Source organism: Triturus cristatus, chromosome 4_2 (assembly GCF_964204655.1).
Source record: "Triturus cristatus chromosome 4_2, aTriCri1.1, whole genome shotgun sequence".
Classification (NCBI taxonomy): domain Eukaryota; kingdom Metazoa; phylum Chordata; class Amphibia; order Caudata; family Salamandridae; genus Triturus; species Triturus cristatus.
Window position 1 is genome coordinate 925756207 of NC_140586.1, and position 24847 is coordinate 925781053.

The 24847-nt window shown below is 44.3% G+C and overlaps 1 protein-coding gene across 1 annotated transcript in view; it reads right to left on the bottom strand.

Moving 5' to 3' along the window:
- Window positions 1-24847, bottom strand: part of CFAP57 (cilia and flagella associated protein 57) — a 355646-nt gene that overhangs the window by 72147 nt on the left and 258652 nt on the right. The window contains exon 18 of the mRNA XM_085602986.1: window positions 3454-3597. Within this exon, the coding sequence (XP_085459112.1) occupies window positions 3454-3597 (144 nt within the window). The remainder of the gene's footprint in view (window positions 1-3453; window positions 3598-24847) is intronic.

The following is a 24847-nucleotide window of genomic DNA, read 5'->3' on the forward strand; positions in this document are numbered from 1 at the left end:
TAGTGCATGCTCTAGTGTGGGTGGCACATGATCCCTTAGCAGATCATACATACTCTAGTGTGGGTGGCACAGGATCCCTGAGCAGGTCATACATTCTATAGTGTGAGTGGCACAAGACCACTGGGCAGGTAATCCATGCTCTAGTCTGGGTGGCACAGGATCCCTGGGCAGGTAATGTGTGCTCTAGTGTGGGTGGCACATGATCCCTGAGCAGGTCATACATTCTATAGTGTGAGTGGCACAAGATCACTGGGCAGGTAATGCATGCTGTAGTGTGGCTTGCACAAGATCTCTGAGCAGGTCATACATGCTCTAGTGTGGGTGGCACAGGATACCTGGGCAGGTAATGCATGCTCTAGTGTGGGTGGCACAGGATCCCTGGGAAGGTAATGAATGCTCTAGTGTGGGTGGCACAGGATTCCTGAGCAGGTCATACATGCGCTTGTGTGGGTGGCACAGAATCCCTGGGCAGGCCATACATGCTCTAGTGTGGGTGGAACATTGCCCATGGGTAGGTCATACATGCTCTAGTGTGGGTGGCACAAAATCCCTGGGCAGGTTATACATACTCTCTTGTGGGTGGCACAGGATCCCTGGGCAGGTCATACATGCTCCAGTGTGGGTGGCACAGGATTCCTCAGCAGGTCATGCATGCTCTAGTGTGGGTGGCACAGGATCCCTAGGCAGGTCATACATGCTCTAGTGTCGGTGGCACAGGATACCTGGGCAGGTCATACATGCTCTTGTGTGGGTGGCACAGGATCCCTGGGCAGGTCATACATGCTCCAGTGTGGGTGGCACAGGATCCCTGAGCAGGTCATACATTCTCTAGTGTGGGTGGCACAGGATCCCTGGGCAGGCCATGCATTCTCTAGTGTGGGTGTCACGGGATACCTGGGCAGGCAATGAATGCTCTAGCGTGGGTGGCCCAGGATTCCTGCGCTGGTCATACATGCTCTAGAGTGGGTGGAACAGGATCCCTAGGCAGGTCATACATGCTCTAGTGTGGGTGGCACAGGATCCCTTGGCAGGTCATACATTTTCTAGTGTGGGTGGCACAGGATCCCTAGGCAGGTCATACATGCTCTAGTGTGGGTGGCACAGGATCCCTAGGCAGGTCATACATGCTCTAGTGTGGGTGGCACAGGATTCCTGAGCAAGTCATACATGCTCTAGTGTCGGTGGCACAGGATACCTGGGCAGGACATACATGCTCTCGTGTGGGTGGCACAGGATCCCTGGGCAGGCCATGCATGCTCTAGTGTGGGTGGCACAGGATCCCTTGGCAGGTAATGCATGCTCTAGTGTTGGTGGTACAGGATCCCTGGGCAGGTCATACATGCTCTAGAGTGGGTGGCAGAGGATCCCTGGTCAGGTAGTGCATGCTCTAGTGTGGGTGGCACACGATCCCTTAGCAGATCATACATGCTCTAGTGAGGGTGGCACAGGATCCCTGGGCAGGTAATGCGTGCTCTAGTGTGGGTGGCACATGATCCCTGAGCAGGTCATACATTCTATAGTGTGAGTGGCACAAGATCCCTGGGCAGGCAATGCATGCTTTAGTGTGGGTGGCACAGGATCCGTGGACAGGTAATGCATGCTGTAGTGTTGGTGGCACAAGATCTCTGAGCAGGTCATACATGCTCTAGTGTGGGTGGCACAGGATACCTGGGCAGGTAATGCATGCTCTAGTGTGGGTGGCACAGGATCCCTGGACAGGTAATGAATGCTCTAGTGTGGGTGGCACAGGATTGCTGAGCAGGTAATACATGCGCTAGTGTGGGTGGCACAGAATCCCTGGGCAGGTCATACATGCTCTAGTGTGGGTGGAACATGACCCATGGGTAGGTCATACATGCTCTAGTGTGGGTGGCACAAGATCCCTGGGCAGGTTATACATACTCTCTTGTGGGTGGCACAGGATCCCTGGGCAAGTCATACATGCTCCAGTGTGGGTGGCACAGGATCCCTCAGCAGGTCATGCATGCTCTAGTGTGGGTGGCAAGGGTTCCCTGGGCAGGTCATACATGCTTCAGTGTGGGTGGCACATGATCCCTGAGCAGGTCATACATGCTCTAGTGTGGGTGGCACAAGATCCCTGGGCAGGTAATGCATGCCCTAGTGTGGGTTGCACAGGATCCCTGAGCAGGTCATAAATTCTCTAGTGTGGGTGGCACAGGATCCCTGGGCAGGTCATGCATGCTCTAGTGTGGGTGGCACAGGATCCCTGGGCAGGTCATACATGCTCTAGTGTGGGTGGCACAGGATCCCTTTGCAGGTCATGCATGCTCTAGTGTGGGTGGCACAGGATCCCTAGGCAGGTCATACATGCTCGAGTGTGGGTGGGACAGGATCCCTAAGCAAGTCATACATGCTCTAGTGTCGGTGGCACAGGATACCTGGGCAGGTCATACATGCTCTTGTGTGGGTGGCACAGGATCCCTGGGCAGGTCATACATGCTCCAGTGTGGGTGGTACAGGATCCCTGAGCAGGTCATACATTCTCTAGTGTGGGTGGCACAGGATCCCTGGGCAGGCCATGCATTCTCTAGTGTGGGTGTCACGGGATACCTGGGCAGGCAATGAATGCTCTAGCGTGGGTGGCCCAGGATTCCTGCGCTGGTCATACATGCTCTAGAGTGGGTGGAACAGGATCCCTAGGCAGGTCATACATGCTCTAGTGTGGGTGGCACAGGATCCCTTGGCAGGTCATACATTTTCTAGTGTGGGTGGCACAGGATCCCTAGGCAGGTCATACATGCTCTAGTGTGGGTGGCACAGGATCCCTAGGCAGGTCATACATGCTCTAGTGTGGGTGGCACAGGATTCCTGAGCAAGTCATACATGCTCTAGTGTCGGTGGCACAGGATACCTGGGCAGGACATACATGCTCTCGTGTGGGTGGCACAGGATCCCTGGGCAGGCCATGCATGCTCTAGTGTGGGTGGCACAGGATCCCTTGGCAGGTAATGCATGCTCTAGTGTTGGTGGTACAGGATCCCTGGGCAGGTCATACATGCTCTAGTGTGGGTGGCACAGGATCCCTAGGCAGGTCGTACATGCTCTACTGTGGGTGGCAAAAGATTTGGGGATTCGGCTATGGGGATCATGCTCTCTCTTGACGGGGCACACCAGTGGTGCGTCATGCTTTCCACAGCAGAGGGTGTAGGGCTATGGAGCACCTTGAATGTTCCTGTGTCGGCTGTCACTGGGCTATGGGCAGATCATGTACTCTCTAGCAGTGCACAGGGCTGTGAGTAAGCCAATCATTCTCCAGCACACTGGGAAGCCCCTGGATTCTATAGAAGGGGGCACAGTTATGGGCACGTTACATTCTCAGAAGGGAGGTAGGTACTGGCATATAGAGATGCCACGCGTGTGGGTGGAGGACGTATCAGGTACACTGCACAGAGATGAGATTGCAGCAAGGCGCAGGGTATACACGGCTCTCACCTCCTGGATCTGCTCCTTCATTACTCTGATCTCGTTCTCTCGAGGTTCGATCTGCTTCTTGAGCTCCTTGATCTTATAATCCAGGACAAACTTAAACTTCTCCAGCTCCTGGTTCTTCTTCTTCAAGTCATAGATTCTCTTCTCCTGGTGTGGAAAGAAAGCAGAAGGCAGTGAGTCCTGCTCCATGCGGCGGCAGCCACACAAACCTGCTGGCCGTAGCCTGCCTGTCCCCCATAGAGTTGGAGCATAAGCTTGAAATGCCAGTGTCTTCCTAAGTGTTCAGCAGACAGCAATGAGGAGAGAAGCACCTATGTCTGGGGCTTAGAAAATGAAAGACAGACTGTAAACAATGAATCATGATCAAGCTAAGAAAGTGAAATATTGGAAGAAATGAATAGGGCGCTTGGCTGGAAGAACTGCGACTTTGCAAAGATGGACCACATGACCCAGTGCACTGGGAGGGGGGCTGCAGGTTCATATTTCACTTGAACCCCATAGCAGAAGGCTATTGGGGAGTGCCAGTCCTTTGTATGCTCGAATATAGACACATTTTTGAGATCAGTGTTTCTGCATGTTTGGCGGTTTCACAATGAATCTATATTTCATAGTCGTGGTCATCTTACTGGTGTGAAAATGCCCACATTTGTTTCGCAGACTGTTTTTCTGCACACTGGGGCACTGCCGTCGAATCTACAGCTTCTGTGAGTTGATCCCCAAAAATGTTTAAAGTGGCAAATCCCCAATTGTCATATTTAACTTTCCAATAAAGCCACAGTATATGGTTCATGAAATGCATTCATGTGATGGAAGTTAAATGTCACATGTGGTCTGCAGCACAGAGTGTGCCACCCACGAGGCTGGCAAGAAAACATGGCTTCCGGCCTACATGTACTCTAATGTGTGCAGCTTTGAAACCTGAAGGCAGATCTGTCAAAAGAACCCATTTTTGCAGGCAGGGGAGAAACGTACTTTTAAATACTAAGAAAGTGTAGGAAACCTGCCGTTTCTGCATGGTCACCCCAGATGTATCGCCTTTTGCTGCTCTCTATATCTGTGCTGGGGGTAGAACTCTATTAAATGCTAATACTGTACCTCGCACATGGGACTAGCTAGAAAAATAATTAAACAACTATTTTTAATAGTTATAAAAAAAATCCAATTAAAAAGTGAAGTTGGATTTTTACTAAGTATTAAGAAAAAATATTATTTAGAAGTTACATTTTTTCTGCCAGAAGTTCTTGCGGACAAGTCTGAATTTTGCTCCCCCACTTCTACCGGCCAGTAAATAGCATCTGAATAGGTGTGAATGGGTGAGAAAGTCTCCCACAAGCAAATAATGGTCTGACTTGAATGGGATGAGTTGGGCCGTCTGATCCTGATGTTTATGCAGGGTGCATCTTTTTTGACACAAAGCGTGAAATCTTGCTGAATGTCAAATCTTGCTTGACAGGTCTGCTGGGCTTTTTTTCCTATGACACTTGAGGCACACTTCAAAGAAGACGCCTCTGTCACCGGCAAATGTTAGCATACACTTGGGCTGGGCCCTTCCTTTGTTGCCCTGTTTGACAAGTAGGCTGGGTATTCATATATAGCACTTGGGGTAAACTTTAAAAGAGGGAAAAAGGATGGCATAACAATTCTTGTGTATCCACTGTCTGTTTTCTGAAAACCATACATTTTGTTCTACCAAACGTCTGTCTCTGGGTCTATTGGGGGTAACGTGGATGCTTTAAACTGGATTTTAGTGTTAGATGTGGGACAATACTAGAATTACTATAGTACAGCCCCCCACATACACACACAGCCTTTAGAGCCCAAATTTAGTGTGATCAAAGACTTTTGCCATCTTCAAAATTGCCCAAATGAATAGGGTTAGCTCTGGGAACCTTTACCCTACTGGTTAGGGTGTCCTCAGGGGTCATTCCACACCACTAATTAGCATTAGGCATTATTTTGCCATCTCCAGGCACTGACTGCAGAATGCTGCTGGGCGTGTGGAAGATCAGAGAAGGACTGCACCTGATGTCAGAGTCCTGAGAAAAGCCAAGCAGACTGGACCTGTGCTCTCTCTTATACCCAGGACCAAGAAGTGAATTTCAAGGGGCATAAGGCTGACCTCCAGTTAAAGCTACAGGGAAACAACAATCTAGAAGAGGCATTTTCATGCAATATACCACCTGACCAGTGGCAAATGAACATGGATGGACCCTGCTGCTGGCTTCTGCCTGACACCCAGTGAGTGTCCAAGCACCTTCCCTGAGGCTCTAGGGAGCTTTAGGAGTGGACTCCACTCTTGGATTGGGACTTAAAGGACTACTGTCAGAAGGTAAATGTTTGGCCAGGATGAACCTAGTTGGCTTATCCGATCCATTCTCCGTGGTGGTCCGCATCAACATGCACCTAGATACCAGTCTACCGCGGACATAGACTATTACCACCACATGGCGGTTCATGGTGCTATTTCTACTTTAAAATCATCTCTCTGGTTCCTCTTATTAGATTTTTGTTATTCTGTCTATTACATTTTACTCCATTTTTCTAAATCATTTTGCTTTATTATTGTTTTCTTTTCTGACTTTACTACTGAAAAATCATCTCTCTGGTTCCTCTTATTAGATTTTTGACATTCTGTCGATTACATTTTACTCTATTTTTCTAAATCATTTTGCTTTATTATTGTTTTCTTTTCTGACTTTACTACTGTTTTAGTATTGTATAACTACTTTACACATTACCTCCAAATTAAGCCCCTTGGCTCTGTGCTGTAGCTACCAGGGAGTTGAGCTCAGGTTTATATAATGCCTTTAGTGGTTAACCCTGACAAGGACGGTGATTAGTACTTGAGGTGGGTACCCACCTCAACTAATAACCCAGCTTCTTATATTAAGTGATCCAGAAAGGCCTTGAGGCCTACAAGGCAGAGTGCCTGGTATTTAAAAGTGCCAATATAAGAATGTAAGATTGGCATGTTCTTACAATGAATATTCCCCAATAGCTATTTTCACTGTGGCTTTGTCTATCAGAGAAGCTAATGTTCAATAAAGGGCTATATTTGAAAGTTTGGCTTGGAAAAAGCTACAGTCAGTTCAACCACTATTTTTTATACTTATTAAAGATACTAACCCGTGGTGGATTTCACCTATGATGAAATTGGATTTCTGATAAATATAAAGGAAAAAATAACTTTTAGAAAGTTATACATTTCCTGCATGAAGATCCTGTAAAATTACTAGCATTAATCTGCCTGTAGCTCCCTCACCATCGAAAGTTTGCGCCCTGAGGATCTCTGCATGTGGATTACCCTCTGAGGATGTGCAAAACTGCTCAGATAGCAAAGAAAATGGCTTCAGCCATTTGGCAGGATTTCTAGGTGTACAGTATGCTGTTCAGCTTATCTCAGAAAGAGCCATTTGGGAGGGTTCAGAAAAGTAATAAACGTGAAAGGGATCAGGGTGAGGCCAGCTCATTCATACTTAAGTGATGAGTGAGACCTAGGGGAGAGGGGCATTTTGTTCCCAGGGAATACTACAGCTATCCTGACTCAATTCACATTGGAACGGAAGCTGGTCCAGGAAATGGTGCACTGTGAAATATACTGCAGTAAAGCAAACAGGATGTGCTGAAAGAGGGAGAACGTTTACATTTGAGAACCTTTTACTCACTTGTGGGGAAGTGAGCAGAAGTAATTTTGGGGTGTCCCCAGCCTCATGGTGGAAAGCCTATCTTGCCCAATCACACTCGCAAACCAAGTCCCACCACATCTGTGGTTTAGCACACATTACTAGTCCATGTTTCAGGAAATGTCAGAGAGAGCGATGCGCATTTACCCCTTAGTACAACTGAAACTATGTTTAATATCCATTGTATGCAACCTAGTTGATAAACCTAAGCATCAGTATAAATAGTATTTCTTGTTTATTTAACTAAAACATATGGTTCCTGAGTTTTCTTGACCCAATTGCTTTTTCCCCAAGACTAAACACGAGTGCCCATATATTAAGGAACAAGCCCCAGCGCCTGTAAAAAACAGACACCAACATCGAGATCATACAAAAACTGCAAACTCTTGTCAGCCATCTTGGATTGCCTTTCCTATATCAGGAAGCCGCCCCCACGCCCGAATGCTTGCTATTCAGAGTTTCCAGAAGAAAGGCTTCGGTTGCAGAAGCGGTAGCTGTTCTATTCAAGTTCAAGTGGTGAATGTTCAAACCTGTGCAGGACGCATCAATGAATGGAAAAAGGGGCAAACTACCGATCTCCAGAATCTCGGTATGGACATTCATAGTTTTAGAGCTTAGAGACTAATTAACATTGCACAAATGCAAAGTTACTACTTAATTAACTGGGTAAATACTACAGACCAAAGAATAAAGGTTGAAATATTCGAATTATAGATTTGGTTAATGTGCTCCTTGAAAAATCCCATAAAGGTATTTGATCTTTAAGGGAAAAGCGTCTTTAAGGAGAAACTGATTGCCCAAGATCATCCTGAGTGGAAGGAGCCCAGAACAGTGCACTAATGAAACTCATCTCCAAGATGATTGTTTAAACAGATCCTATCTTTCTACAGTATATTTTTTATGGGGAGAGGAGCTGGCCTAACGGCTAGATCGGTGGACCTCGAATCTGGGGAACTGGGTTTGAGTCTCGGCAATGACGCTGAACATCCTGTGATTCTGGGCAAATCACTTAATCTCTCCGTGCCTAACAAAAACAAGCATTGGCATAGCCAATAGGTCTCGACTTTGGGACCTGCTGCATAACTAAATACTTATAAGGTCACAAAGGCGAGACCTATTGGCTATGCCAATGCTCGTTGTGATTGTATTAGTGGAGCTGAACTTGTATATTGTTGATGATAATTGCTCATGGATCTGTCCTATTAAAGTGGTCTGTTCAATAGTGATACTGAACAGCAAGGAGAAGATCAGGGCAATAGAGAGCCTGCACCAATCAAATGAGTACAAAAAGTGTAAATAAACCAAAATATGGTGCAAGGAGCCAGGGACGTGACCTTCCTGCGTCCCTAATATTTGGTGTCACCCAAACAAAATACAAAAGATAGAAATGGCTCAGCACACAACTCAAATTCAGATGTAATAGACAGAAATATATGTCAAAATCAATAAACAACCAAAATTGTAAAGTATCCCCAAGGATTCACGGTAGACTTCAGTATCTGAATGTTGGCATTTTCTTTATTTTGTTGTTCAAATTATTTTCAGTTAAAAACACAGCATACAATTCATAGCCTATGAATTGTATGCTGTGTTTTTAACTGAGAATAATTTGAACATATATTTCTGTCTATTACATCTGAATTTGAGTTGTGTGCTGAGCCATTTCTGTCTTTTGTACCATATTTTGGTTTATTTACACTTTTTGTACTCATTTGATTGGTGCAGGCTCTCTAGTGCCCTGATCTTCTCCTTGCTGTTCAGTATCACATAAATTTGGGCCACCTAGCACAGTCTAATTGACAAGCAACTATTCCAACACAATGAATTTTGAAGACATTAGGGAGGAACTGATAGGAGACCTTTTTAACACTGTAACAAGTGAGACCACTAATAAACCCATATCATTTGCAACTAAAAATGAGGGTTTAAAGAGTAAATATATTCGACTTGAGAGACTAAAAAAACAAGAGCTTGCTAAATGGTGGGACGGAGCTACCCTAAAGAAATATCTTGAAAATAAAAGAATTCCACGTGGGCTCAGTATCCTCATATTCCCCAATTATGAAGATCTGGACCCTGATTTATTGGCAGAATGGGAGGAGGGTCTTTATGACTCATCTTATAAAATGATGGATATCCTTATTAGGAATTCCGAACGTAAAGTTGAAAAAAATCAGGGAAGATATATCCAGACTAGAAAAAGAAATTATTGATATGAATATGGGAGATGTCACCGCAAAGAATCAAGAAATTTAAAAAAAAGAACTTGCCAAATATCAAATATATCTTAAAGAGAAAAAACAACAAAAGATATTACGGGATCAGGGAGATTACGATAAAGGTCGTATATTCACATTTGCACGTAAATATGATGATATGATACCCAAACATACTACAGATATACAGAGCAATGTGAAAGACACGAACACCTCCTATAGTAACACCTCCATCTCCTCAATTGAAAGTGATCCCGGCGAAGGTACTAGTACATCTAGTATTCCTAATGCGCCTTCTGTTTTTTTACGAGAGGTACAGAGGTACCGTTTGGGAAACAAAGAGAAAAATCCTATCGAAGAACAAGGAGGGGTGGCAAGAAACACAAGGGCAGGAACCAAGGCACGAGTGGAAACACAACAGGGCAATAAATAATTAAGATTGTGAACCATGAAATGGGCAGCAACAATGACGATGTATTGAACACCTTGAGCATTGTGAACTTATCATCTAGAGTTCTAAATGATCATGAGAAATCTGTGTTAAGCATGGGTCTTAACTTTTGTATAACTGAGAGACCTTTTTTCGAAAATGTTCATCTAGACTTATTTAGATTTGTTCGCAAACTTAAATTAAAGAAATATTTTGCAGAACATCCTTTTGCTCATCATTCTGTTCCTAACAGTGTTCTTGACTCAAATTTTAGCATTTCTGATGTGAATGTATTGCATCTCCTTACTACGTTAGACGATGTTAATGACTCAACTAATTTAATGGATTTTGCATTAGATCTTAACATACGTGAAGACACGTCTATAGACAGTGGCTTATGCCAAAAATCAAAATTTATTCCGACAATTGCAACAGATCTTAGTATAGATGAATTCTCAAGAAAAGTAACTGAAGAACTACACAAACTTGAGGACAGTCACGTCAGGAATAAAAAATATGTGTGCCCCCCTAATCTAACTAACAAGGATAAGGAATTTTTATATTCAATCAGAGACAACAGTAATGTGGTAGTCCGTGAGGCAGATAAGGGCGGCAATATTGTCCTAATGGACAGAATTGACTATTTAGCTGAAATTGATCGCCAACTAGGACAGGACAACTGTTATGAACAACTTAAGGGCAATCCTACCATAGCCATTGAAAAGACCATCAATGCACACTTAACAGATTGGCAGGAGTCATGCCTCATTACTGATTTGGAATATAGATATCTTACAGCAAATAATTCCAGGTACCCTTGTATCTACATCCTACCGAAGATACACAAAGGTGGTTCTTTTCCACCTGGCCGGCCCATAATATCTGGCAACGGAGGACCCACTGAGAGAATTGCCGAATATGTAGATCATTTTCTACAGCCAATAGTATTAAATCTACCATCTTACTTAAGAGATAGCAAAGATCTAATCTGTAAATTGGAAGATTTTAAATGGGAACAGGATACCTTCACGTTCGTAACTATGGATGTGGAAGGTCTCTACACGTGTATACAGATGTCATGTGGTCTAAGAGCATTGAAATTTTATTTGCACAAACGGAATGCAAAACATCTGCACCATACGCATATGTTACTACAGATGTCTGAACTGATCCTGACACATAACGCATTCATGCATGGTGGGGATTGGTTTCTCCAAAAACAGGGGACCGCCATGGGCTCCAGGTTTGCTCCATCTTATGCCAATCTCTTTATGGGATTGTATGAGGTGGAGCATGCCTGGGGCTCAAGTGCAGGTAAATGGATAAATAACATCCTTTTCTTCTGTAGATACATTGACAATATCTTCCTCATATGGAAAGGAAGTGAGGAAGAGCTTTCAGAATACCATCATTATCTGAATAATAATGATTTCAATGTTAAGTTAACAATCAAGAGCTCCAAAAGGGAGATAGACTTTCTGAACTTAAGATTGTATATTAAAGACAACACAATACATAGTGACACCTTCAGAAAGTCGACTGCCTGCAATAGCGTTCTTCACGCTAGGAGCTGTCATCCGAAAGCAACCATTTCAGCAATCCCATTTGGGGAAATGGTTAGAGCTCGCCGCAATTGCAGCGAGGATTACACATTTCTAACACAAGTACAAAAGATTAAGAAAAATTTCACACAAAGAGGTTATGATAAGGATTGTCTACAAAGGGCTGAGGATAAGATTGTCAAAAAAGACAGAAAATCTATTCTTTCCAAGACCAAAAGCAAGAAGGCTTATTCTGAACATGTGGATCTGTCATTCATAACTGAATATAATTCATTCAGTGGACAAATCTTTAACATACTGAGAAAAAATTGGCACTTGCTTACATCCAACATTTCATCTGTCAATATTGTGTCTCCTAAACCAAAAGTAATCTACAAAAGAGGAAAAACCATTACGAATATAATTTGTCCCAGCTATGTAAAACCTTTGAAAATTTGTCAACAAACTTGGCTACCTGAAAAACCTTGTGGTTTTTTCATTTGGGGTAATTGTAATATCTGTAATTTGGGGACCAACAAGACCTTCAGCTTTCAATATAATAACTCGAAGAAATTTGAAATTAAGTCCTTTATCAACTGCAATACCACACACACGGTTTATCTTCTGAAATGTGCGTGTGGAAAAGCTTATGTTGGAAGCAGCATTCGCAGTTTAAAGACACGAATACAGGAACATGTCAGGGCTATAAAAAAATCGAGATGAGAAATATCCTGTCTCTGTTCATATACATGAAACACATCCAGAAAATACCAAGATTACTTTCCACGCTATAGACCATGTCACCAAAAATGAAAGGGGGGGGACAGGACTGCTCATTTAAGACAAACTGAAGCACATTGGATTTGCCGTTTACGGACTGTAATACTTGGTCTTAACACCAATAATGAATTTCACCATTTTCTGTAGCAGCCTTTGTTGTCTTCAGATATGTCCCAAAAACCATTTAACATTAAACAGGAACATTACATCTCATAGTTATATCCTTTTGGTAGTATAACCCTGGTTCTTCTCTGTTTTCTTTTCTGAATTTTTCAGTCTAAGATCTCTAGTGGTTATGATTAATCCCTATGATTTGTGACAACACAGGTGAGATGTTCATTTAGGCAGTATGGACATCTACCTTTGACTATGGTTTGCGTGAACAGATTTTCTCTATGGTTTGCGTAAACAGATTTTTTCTACGGTTCACCATAGGCGCTATTTCGCTTCAGGTGAGATAACAACATTTCACTTCATCTCTGAGGACTTTCTGCTCATAACACGAACTTACCATCTGTACTATCGTTTGTGATTCGATTTAATGAATAATGTCTAAAACATTATTCTTGCTCAAAAGACCACTTTAAGTTGGTGGTAATGTCACACATGTATACTTTATGCAGACAATGATCATGGTACACCGGTAATTTCCGCTCAAAAGGTATATATGTCACTCTGGGCTCGACTTTGCTATTTTCTCATTTTATTTACAAACAACTAATGTAAAATGGCGGGCGCCTTTTCTTCTTCGTGTTCAGTTTATGCTAATTTGGTTACTGCTCATATCCATTATTGGGTTCTTACAACTCTCTGAAAGTTACTTTATTTTCTCAGCTTTTCGCTGTCCTAAACATAATTTTAGGCATTTCAGACATTTCCTAAGATCACAAATCTTTTTCTTGTATGGATCGCCTAAACATTTCAAGATGGCGGACTAGTTTGCGTAGATTTTTAACAACACTATACGAATCTTACCTGAGCTTCCAAACCCTTTTTGTGTGAAATAAACGTTTAAACTGACAACCTCTTAAGTTTCATATTTAGTTTTTACAATTATCCTTCTCTTGCTGTTGTATACAAATTTCTTACACTTAAGATCTCCTCCGTTATCATTTTTCTCGTTAAGTTCATTACACCACTCCAAGATGGCGGACTAACCTGTAACTGTTGTAGCCTTACTTTGCGGCAATTTTTCTTACGTAAAACTAGTTTATAATATATTTCTTTGGCTGTCTCAAACACATAATTTTGTGTGTTTGAGATATCTCTTTAGATCACAAGATATCATTCCTTAGGATCGCCGAACCATTTTAAGATGGCGGACTAATTTACGCAAACGCTCCATAACTTTGTACGGTTTTCTTTTGTGCTTCCAGCCTTGCTTCACACGACACAGGTGTGGTGAGTTTAATTCATCATATATATAGGGCCACAGCGTTGTTTGGTTTCTCTCTACTTTTTCGAACACGCTGAGTGCGGACCCTGTGACATTTAGACCGTATATCACGTAAGTTTTTTTATAACTGTTACGTTAGACTTTTTCTTTTACTTTTTAATTTCCATACCCTTATAGGGTTTTCTTCAATACCTAAACTAGGATAGTGATGTGTTTTTTGTATCAGAGAGTTACTATATGGTGCCTATTTAATTGGCTAATATGGCGCTGATGTTTTTCACAGGAGTGCGGTTCCGCTCACCTTCTCATTCACTAGCTCGATGCACAATTTGAAATCTTACTAGGATCATTGTTGTCCACTAAGGCTTTACAGATTAGGTATGGAGGGTTACCTCCAATAAGAGAATGTTTACTTAAGTCTATACATTTTGACTTTCATCGAATAAAAAAGCTCCGTGTATGTTGAGCTTTTGGAAGAGCGTACCATCACTCTCAGCGTTTTTTTGATATTAGCACTGTGCCCGTGTAATGTATACGTTTGCATGCATAATAGGACAGCATATTTACACGACTCATGTGATGAGATTAGCTTGCTCGGTACTAATAGGGATATATATCTCTTTTTATGGTTTACCATTTTACCATTAGTTTAACAAATGTTTTTCTTGCCATATTTTATTTGGAAATGGCCTTTTGCCTCGCAGACCTTACATGTTGTATCCTTTAGAACTACCTGGCCTCTATTTCTGTATAGAGAAGTATAATCAAAACAACATAAACAAGTTTAAATAATTAAAACTTTAACATTATCAAAATTAAAATTTCAAATGTCCCTGCTTTTTTGTAGGACCAAGGCCATCGTACATTGAACCTTCCACCTCCATATTATACAAATACAGAGGTGTCTGTCAGTATGAAGGTATGTTTTAGCACCTTAACTGTGTGAGTAAACGTTATACAAATATAGAGGTTCTTACTATTAGGAGGTTTTATTTCATGTACTTAATTGGTTTATGTAAAGGTTCTGACCTTAGAGTCCCAACGAATAACATCGCACATTTTTTAAACTTCCAAACTAATTGGTCTAAATGCCCCAAACAATACAGCAAAAGCGATTTTGAGCTGTAGCTTGTGGTTCTAGTAAGGGTACAACTACTTTGTACATACTGTGTAAGGTTTGACCTTTTTTAGTACAATAAATTGAGACAAATAAATCTCTGCTTTTTATCAAAGTTTGTAGACCTTTGAAAAAACTAATCACAGAAAGGAAAAGGAAAATATTGATTCGTGTTGGACCGTATAAGCACTCTCTGTGAGGTATGTGCAATCACAGGCAATAAAGTTATTGACTCTGCTGTAAGTTGGATATTATTGAGCAATGTCAATGGTGAAACGTTTTGCCTGTATATCTATTACAGATATATATACTGTTGATAATATTTACAGAATAATTTGATCAAAAATGAAATACATATATATAAAATTTAGAGAAAAGAATTGAACATTAATTCAACTTGTCATGATACAAATTAAAAAAATCTGGTTAACTCTATTAGATCCTCCTTCTGTTTTCTAAATATATCCCCAAGTCTGTTCAGATTCTTTGATTTGACTGTACACATAAATGTATTAAGAAAGTACTCTAAACGTTTAAGCGATAATTGTGTTTCTTCTTTTTTTATGTACTTTTTAATTGCATATAGTAATGTATGTTTTGTATATGTATCTTTATAGCCTTGAAGAAGTCCCGTTGGGACGAAACGCGCCGCGTCGGCTATGAATTGTATGCTGTGTTTTTAACTGAGAATAATTTGAACAACAAAATAAAGAAAATGCCAACATTCAAAAAAAAAAAGGCTATGAATTGTATGCTGTGTTTTAACTGAGAATAATTTGAACAACAAAATAAAGAAAATGCCAACATTCAGATACTGAAGTCTACCGTGAATCCTTGGGGATACTTTACAATTTTGGTTGTTTATTGATTTTGACATATATTTCTGTCTATTACATCTGAATTTGAGTTGTGTGCTGAGCCATTTCTATCTTTTGTGGTCTGTTCAATAGAATGAGTGTAGACTTTGGTTATATTTCTCATCATGCCCGATCCTGACAAGAGCAATACTCCCAGACTTGATGTTTTGTGAGCAGCTGCTCTAAGGCAAAAGAAAACTGAAGTGCCACATCAAAGATGGCAGTAACAAGGAGAGGCCACTAGCAACCATGAGGAGAAACAGGGACAGAAAATAAACCCATGCCAAAACTGTACATTTAGGGGAAAAGGGAATGAAAAAACAGCAGCCAGGCCAGATGCTTACCCCAGTGGTTGGCCAACATCACTGATCATAAAGATGCTGCGCATTCAGAGATGTAGCCATCAGTAGTGCAACTGGTGAAGCAGCACCAGGGCACAGGGGTCTGAGGAGTCCACTACAACCCAATTATAGCTTTTTAAATACCAAACCAGGGACCAATGGGGACAATTTCCTTGCATGCATTAGGACCCGTGGCAACATTTTCTTGCCACTGTATGCCACTAAATGAGAAGAAGCACTGCGCAAGAAGATCAATAACACACAGTTATTTAACAATTCAATACCACACCTAAGGATGCTCATCAGAGACCAGAAGAAACAAAACAGTAGCCGTGGATGTAACTGTTTGTAATATTTAACAAAAGAAAAAAAGACAGACAAAAAAGGAAAAAATGTCAAGCATAGGACATATTAACATGATACAGCATTAAGCACAATGACAGCACCAGAAACATGCACGGGGCTTAGCAAGCACCATAGAGATGGGAAGGGAAAACACCAACATCATTCAGTAGTAAACATCTTGCCTCCATCAACCTGTTTTACTCCCTTTTCAGCTATCTGCACAGCTAGCAACTGTTAGAAAACGTTAGGCAGCATTGTGGAGTAATATTACAAAATCACTTAGAGGCAGCAGAGATAACTAACGTAATAGAGAACAAGCATTGAAAGCGTGCGTCATCGCGATCGCTCTGAAAGCAAAAGTGATCGCGATGACGCACAAGTTTTCAAAGTGCTGCTGAAGGCTAGCGCGCATGCACGGTCGCGTGAACGCAAGCGCTAGGCCACCCAGCAGCACTTTGAAAGCTCACACACTGTTAGACCTTTCAGCCCTTTGGCAGTTCCCTCCTCATTTTATTATTTTTGTCCTTTCCCCCTTCTCATTTTTTTCTGTCTACTACCAACTTTTTGGGTGCTGATGTAGAGGTTCTGGGCGCTTCACCCTCACTACCTGAGGGAGAGGCGCAAGGTGCTCCACTGAGGAAACTAGATAAGGGAGGTGAGATTCACAAAATGGTGGCTCCAACTGTCACCTCAGCACCTGGACCATGACTGCCATGAGAGGTTCCGGAACCTTCTGGGCCCCTCTGGCAAGTCAGGCCCAAGGTGATAAATAGAGGTGACAGGAGGGCGGCCATTTTAGAGTAGAGCTGAGCATCCGGTTAGCCAGGAGTAAGGCACCTGAGTGGGGAGGTGGCTGCACTGGTCAGGGATTGACAGGTCTTAGGGTCTGCATGGATTCCCCTCGCCAGTGACATCAGCCCCCAACCTGATGACCAGTCCCCGAGTGCCGCCAGTGACTTGAGACCCTCGTATTTGGTGAGGCCTTGAGGAGGAGTGTACCCCTGACCTCTGGGTTCTGAGAGAGGGCCATTGCTGGGGGCTAGCGACTGACAGCTCCGCTGTCGCCTGGGATTGTCACCGTTACCGTTACTGGGAGAGATGTGTGTGCCCATGCCCTGAGGGTCCTGTCAGTTTCGGCCCTGGTGCGTGAGAGGATCGGCATCGTGTTACTTCCATCTCCCCACCCTCCCCGAGTGCTGCCTTCAACCCCTGGCTGTCCCCCCTATTGCCCGGACAAGGGATTACCTGCTGGACTTCGGCCATAGCTGCCGACAGCGAGTGGCCTGAGGAGAGGGATCGGCCCCAGGCGTGTGGCGGCGGTCGAGCATCGTGACAGTGGTGCGGTGGAAACCCTCTGGCAGGAAGTGCAGGCGGGGCAGCCGTGAAGCCGCTGCCCGAGTCACATGTGTAGGGACCGAGCGCCGCCTGCTGATTGTGCAAGAGCGGAGGCCGCGCCTCCACCAGACGCGCTGTTCCGGGTCTGGAGCCGCAGGAGTGGTGGGCTGGCCGACTACGTAGCCTCCCAGTCAGGTGACTGGAGGCAAGGAGGAGGTTCTGCCTCAGAGGAGGGGGAGTGCCCTCCGAGGACGAAGGACGAAGGTTCCCGTCAAATTAGGAAAGAGCCTGGTGAGGGGAAACCCTGGTGGGAGGTGGCCCCGTGGGGGTGAATTTTGCATACCAATTGCTGTAAGAGGATTTCCCCTGTGATTCCCCCCCCCTTACGACACCAACGAGGGAGAACATCGCGCAACCTCGCGAGCTGCCAGCGAAGGACATCGGATGGACAGTAAGCAGGGGAATACAGCGCGGGAGAGGGGAGAGTAACTGCGCGCTGGGGAACTTTGCCAAGGCTTTAAGAAGGGGAAGACCATCAACGCCTGTTATAGTTATTGGCAGTATAGCGCCCCCATGTGCGTGACTAGAGTGAGGGGAAAGGTAGGGCAAGCTCCAGTCACAGAAAGCGCTGAGGATTCGAGTGCCATGGGGGTGGTGTAGATTCAGTGTACAAACTCCCTAATAGCTACCTGGAGGGAAGTAATCCCTGGATTGTCCACGGTACTACCCATGTCCCGATAAGTGGTATATATCCAGGGCAGCCAGTTAACCCTCCCTTTTAGTTTACGGATTACCCTGAGTGTAACAAGGGGAGTGGTTACTGAGCAGGGTTACAAGGGGGTTAGGCGTCCTTCCAGAGTCCAGGTGCTATGCATAGCCCACATGGAGAGTGTTAGTGATGAGCCAAGTTTGAAGTAATATTTCATGTCGAATGTTGTCAAGTAATACTTGGAAATGCTATTCTGAAATGTAACAGTGTGTTAAGTTTTAAGAACCCTGGATGAAAAGTTTATCTTGTACTGTAAGGTCCGGTTTTACCTCAAGATATAGAGGAACGTTCAAATGAAAATGAAATGAAATGGTTCAGGTTGTAATGTCAAATTGAAAACCCGGTTTTGATAAGAAAGAAATGAGATAAAGTCTTATAGTAAACCTTACATTTAATCGGTGTAGTGTCCTTTTTGAGTGGTGCTGCGCTAGATTGCGAGCTGGGTAGGATGCAAGCATGAGAGGCCAAGTGGAGATGTAAGCCTGTTGACCTGAGCCAAGCTACCCCTAGGACGTAGGTCCAACACACACAAAATGTCTCTCCGAGCCAGCGCATGCGCTGGGCTCAGCGAGACCCAATGAATGTTTCCTCATGTAACGCAACTGGTGCTATGTAAAGCGCTCTGATTCCCAATACATTTGGGTCACGTTCGTGCTATATAAAAAAAACTCCCTAAAATACAATAAAAGAAATATAGAGAGAAAAAGGCACCCTAAACGTGTATTAAGGGAACAAGAAAACAGGATGATTAAAGTCAGAAGATAACATTTCTTCCACAGGTACATTAGTTTGAGTTAATATTCTTGAATGTTACATATTCAGAGTAAAGCAAAGAACTCTTGGAAAAGCCAACTGCTAACCAAGGAAAAATATCTTATTCCAGGTCTCCCTGGCCACAGTACCCTCAATACCCTTCTCTCCTCTGGCCTCTCCGAAACTCTGAGATTATGCCGCAGTCTGTGCTGCCTGAAGGTGGGCTTTTGAGGGGACTACTCCTGAGTAGGAACTCAACGTTCTCGGACACCCCCAAACCCAGGCCACTGTGCTGTACAAGAGCAGCACCTCAGCTCCGTTGAACATATCTGGACCTGCAGAAGAGCAATAAGTCTGCTTCTGTGACCGGTGTAAAAACCTGAAGGCTGTCCTGCTCCCACTTGTACCCACGTGGACTTCAGTGATCAGTTGGCTGACCTCTTGTGTGACACCACAACCTGCAGCAGGCCTTTCTGAACTTACTACTTGACAAGTGGCAAGTAGGAGGACTGGTCCTAACCACCAAGGCAATCCGATCAGAGCTTTTGTAAAAGAAGGCTTGTGGACATTTGCGGCCAAGTTATGCGACTCTGGTACAACCTGCCTGGCTACAGCTCCCAGGCTTGTTCCAGGCTTGTCCCGAGGGAGTGTTTCGGGCTTAAAAAAAAAAAGACTACGAGCCAGGGAAGAAATATTTACAAGGCGAAGGTGTGCAAAGCATCTAGCTGATTAGAGGACTTCAGTTGGTGCGAAATTAGCATATTTTTACACTCAGAGCTTCTCCCACCAATACTACCAGATTCAGCAGGACCTTGCCAAACTGGTATCTAATTTCGGGAGGGTTTAGTCATATACATCTTTCACCTCCCAGAAAGAAGACTGAGCAATAGGGTAACTTCTTTAACTGGGCCCTCGTACTAGGCAGCCTCGGGCACATTGTGGCCGGCCCCGACTAGTGCCCAAGTCCTGTTTTACTGCACCCATAGACAGTATGCTGGTACTTGGTGCTTTTTAAACTAAAACATTTTTATGTTAATATGCTCAATTCCCCTTATTCAATTTCATTAATTTTCTGTATTTTTTCTCATTAAATTTTCCTCGATGTTTAGAAAAGCATTGTAGGATTTTATTGTGTTCTGTTTTTACTTTTTGATTGTTTTTGTACTGTTAAAATACTAATTTTCTCACAGTTTTGAATGGTGCTCTGCGCCATAGCAACTAGGGGGGTTGAGCCCACGTTTTTTTAATGATCTTTGTGTTTGAGCAGATGGAATTTTGCACTTGGGAAGAATGCACACCGTGCCCATCTAATACCACATTTTCTTACAAATAATTATATACTAAGAAAATTAATTTGCTTTCCTCATTTGAGCAGTACTTTTTAAATGCATGATCTTTCTGTTTGGAAGCACAAACCATCTTTTTTTCCAGTTCTATGTCTGCCTGCAAGAAATTCAGAATGATGTCTCCACAGAAGGACTATTGATGAGAATGTGACCTGGGGTGGTTTGGCTCTTATCCACAGAGATGGGCTGTCTGCTAATGTGTACTATCACTCTCACTGAGAGGGCTGTGAACAGCTAATGTATGTCTTTCAAATTGTTTATTTGATAAGAAATAAACCTTGTGATCAGGATGTCTGAAGGGAGAAATAAAGTGAAAATTCTTATGCACACACGCATTAAAACGGTTAAACCGTTAAGCTAATATGCTATTTCATAATCATTAGCTATTCAAAAGTACAAATGAATACATGAACTAAAGTATAATATCAAAACACATGCTAAAAGTAAAGCAAATGATTGCACAATAATGAAAATAAATGTGTCAGCTTTTGCAAATGTGCAATACCTCATCTGGCCGAGGGCCTCAATGAGTCCCTAAGTACAAGCACAATACAAGGCATAACATTTAACAACAGCAGTTACACAGGTTACTTATCTTCCGCTATGGTCTTTCTTGTGGACACTCTACGTAGCTCTTCACTATTGGGCACCAGACTGGCTCTGGTGACATTTTCAGCAATGCTTCCATGCACCGTCAGGTGGTGCCACGTGGCTCTGGCGTGACTCCGTACCACCAGTGGAGATGCACATACGCACCATCCCCTACGCACTGATGCCAGTTTCTTTAATCTCTCGCTTTACCAACTCTCGTATACAGAGTATTTTACAAACTGCTGATGACAGTGCATTGAGTCGATTCTTAACTTGAGAACTTGTGATGTTCACTCGTCCACCACACTAAACATGGAGATGGGAGGGCAGTGAGGCATTTGCGAGAGAGTATCCACCAGAAACAGTGGTGCTGGAGATGATTAACTTGTTCTTCTGATGGATACTTCTACCTGCAGATTCCTCACCTTAGTCTAGCTATTACCAGCAGTCCCTCCCAAACAGGTGGGTGCCAGGAGAGTAGACCCAGAGCAAAGGTCTTGCAAGACTGAGCGAGAGAAGAGAACTTCCCACAGGACCTGACCGTGAAGGCACTAGTCCTTACTGAACATATGCACTGACACTCATATGTTGCCTGGCAGATGTCCAACACTGGTGTACCTCACCCCAAAGGCATTGCAGCAAAGTTGAACCTAATAGAATGAGGCTGCAACCCTCAGGAGGCTGTTTTTGTCCAGTGCAGAACAGATGTTGATCCAGAGGACCACCCACCTTGACAAGGTCCTCTTCTGCAACCCACTTTTTCCTTCCCTCCATAAACCCTGTGTGTACGGTGGTCATTTGTACAGTTAATGTAGAAGCTCAGCACCCTTTGATGGTTGTGTCAAAGGAGCAAGAAGGACTGAAAAACATTGATAAACTAACTGACGGGCCATGTTTGGTACGAAGACTGCCCGAATCCTTGGCATCATTTTGTCTGAGAAATAGGTGGTGTGGGGCAGATGCACAAAGAGTGCCTGCAGTTCACTCACATGGCGTGCTGGCATGATAGGAGTGAGGAGAGCCGTCTTGATTGTCAGAAATGACAACACGCGAGTGTGCGGTGGCTCAAGGGGTGTGCACATGAGAAATGTGTGAACTAAATTTAAATCCCACTGCGGCATAGCATATGGCTTCAGAGGAATCAAGTGAGTCAAACCTTTTATGAAACACATCACAACTGCTGATTTGACTAGATAGGGTGGTGCTGTAAACACAAAAAGGCCAAAAGGGTCAACAAATACCCCTTTCACTGTGCCCACAACAAGACCGTGCCAGGCTAACAAAAGAACAAATAACAAAACCTCAGTGGGTCCGCCAGGCAACAAATTCCTTCCAGCGTAGATGGACTTCGTGTAATGTCATCTGGATGCAAGGATGTCCTCAACCACATCGATGGGCAAGTCAAAAGCATAGCATTGCCACCACTCCATCTCCATTCATGGAGGTGTAGTTTGTAAAAGTTGGGGTGCAAGACCGTGGCATGTTTCTGAGACAGGAGGTCCTCCTGAAGTAGTAGCCGGACCGGCTGGCAAACATTCAGGCTGAGAAGCTCCAGGTAAAATATTTTCCTGGCTCACTCTGGGAATACATGGGAACTTGAGCATGAACTATCCTGATTTTCTTTAGAACCCATGGTAAGAGTGGCAGATGTGAGAATGTACATAGGAACCCTATGTACCATTTCAGCTGAACTGCATCTCTTAACAAGTGCTTTGGTGGGAACTCCAAAGTGCAAAAGCTTCAACAGTGTGCAATCGCAACACCTACAAATAGCTTTAGCTGGGGCGTACCCCATTTGTCAAACACGCTCTGCACAACTTCAGGATGAAGACAGCACTTGTGGGCCACCAAACAATGTCTGCTAACCTCATCCGCTCTAGTATTCAGAGACATCACTAAATGGTTGACTACCAGAAATATGTTCTGTCTGTCCAGTCACCCATGATGCAGGCTTCCTGACATAGGGTACAAGGCCTCACTCCCTGTTTGTTGCAGTACCACAAGGTGGTTCTGTTGTCTGTGAGGAACTGCCACCAACCTCCCCTTGATGGATGGGAGAGATGCTTTCATAACTAGACGGATGGCCCTAAGCTCCAGAAAATGTAGGCAGAGCCACCTCTCCCCAGGAAACTAGATGCCTCTGATCTCCATCTCTTCCAGGTGCAACAGGGACGCATCTGTCAAAACCAAGAACACTGGTTGGGGTCGGGACAGCTACCTGCCGCAGGTCAGGTTGGTGCTCATTAGCCATAATCACAGATCCTGAGCTGTCTCCTGTTGGATGTGAATGGAGTCAGAGAGGTTGCTCTGATGCAGGACACGCTGAGGTCTGAGCTTCCACTGCAGAAACCACATATACTACTCTCATTCGGTGCAAGAAGGATGCATAAGGCCATGAGTCCAAGCAGTCCAGAGCTATCCTCATCAATAATAATCTACATTTGTAAAGCGCAAACAATAACCTGTAAGGGTCTCTAGACACTGGGGGCCGTCGGGAAGATTAAGCAAGCTATTGCCCAGAATCACATGGTGCTGGGCTAATCTGCCGCCGGCGATCGAACCGTGATCCCCAGATTCCGGCATCAGTCGCCCTGGCTGCGGCACCACTCCTCTTCCTAGACATAGGTTTGAACCTGAAACATCAAGATCATATCCTGATTGTCTTGGACTAGCTGCGGCGGTGGCAAGACCTTAAACTTCTCCATGTCCACAAGGGCCACAATGACTGGAATCCACTGCCTCTGGGTCAGGTAGGGCTGTGCCTTGTTGACTATAACCCTTCAAAAATGTTGAGAGTTCATCTGTCATCTGGAGATGATCTGAGACTGACTGTGGCGAGCCCACTTTGAGCAGCCAGTCATCGAAGTACAAGAATAAATGTACCCCAAACTCTGAAGCTGAACTAAGACTAGTGCCATCACTTTGTGAACATCTGCAGGCCCAAGATTATGCTGAAGGTCAGCACAGAAATTTGGAAGTGTTCCAACCCCACACAAACTGCAGGGAACTCCTGTGGGACTGCAGGCGAGTGTATGAAAATAGAAGTACTGCAAGTCCAGGGAGGTCAGTCTCCAAAATAAAGCACAAACAGAATCTAAGACACAGTAAGCATTTTGTATCTCTTTAAAAAAAAACCTTCAATGGCTGGAGGGCTGGTATAGGTCTGAGGCCTGTCCTTCTACGGCACAAGGAAGCCGCAAGAGTAGCACCCTCTCCTTTGCACCTGCTCGATGGCATCCTTGGACCGAAGAAGCTAGACTTTTTGCATCAAGATTGTGGAGTGATCCTCTGAAAGTTCCCCTGGGGTGGAAGGAAAATGGATGAAAAATACAGGCCCACTGAATAATGTGCAATACCAAAATGTCTGACGTGATGGATCTCTAACCAGGTAAGAAATAGTATATCTTGCCTCCTACAACTGGTCATGAACCTGTGAGGGTAAACTAAAGCAGCTTGAAGCCTCTGCAGCAGGAGAGGACGAGTTGGAGGATTGCTGTTCCTGCTGGTGAAGCTGCCTCTGCAGCAGGAGAGGACGAGTTGGAGGATCGCTGTCCCTAATGGTGAAGCGGCCCCTGCAGCAGGAGAGGAGGAGGTGGAGGATCGCTGTCCCCGCTGGTGAAGCAGCCTCTTCAGCAGGAGGGGACAAGTCGGAGGATCAATTGCTAAACCTGCTGGTGAAGCTGCCTCTGCAGCAGGAGAGGATGAGTCGGAGGATTGCTGTTGCTGCTGGTGAAGCAGCCTCTGCAGCAGGAGAGGACGAGTTAGAGGATCGCTGTCCCTGCTGGTGAGTCGGCCGCAGCAGCAGGAGAGGACGAATGGGAGGATCACTGTCGCTGATGGTGAAGCGGCCTCTGCAGCAGGAGAGGACGAGTCGGAGGATCGATTGCTCTCCCTGCT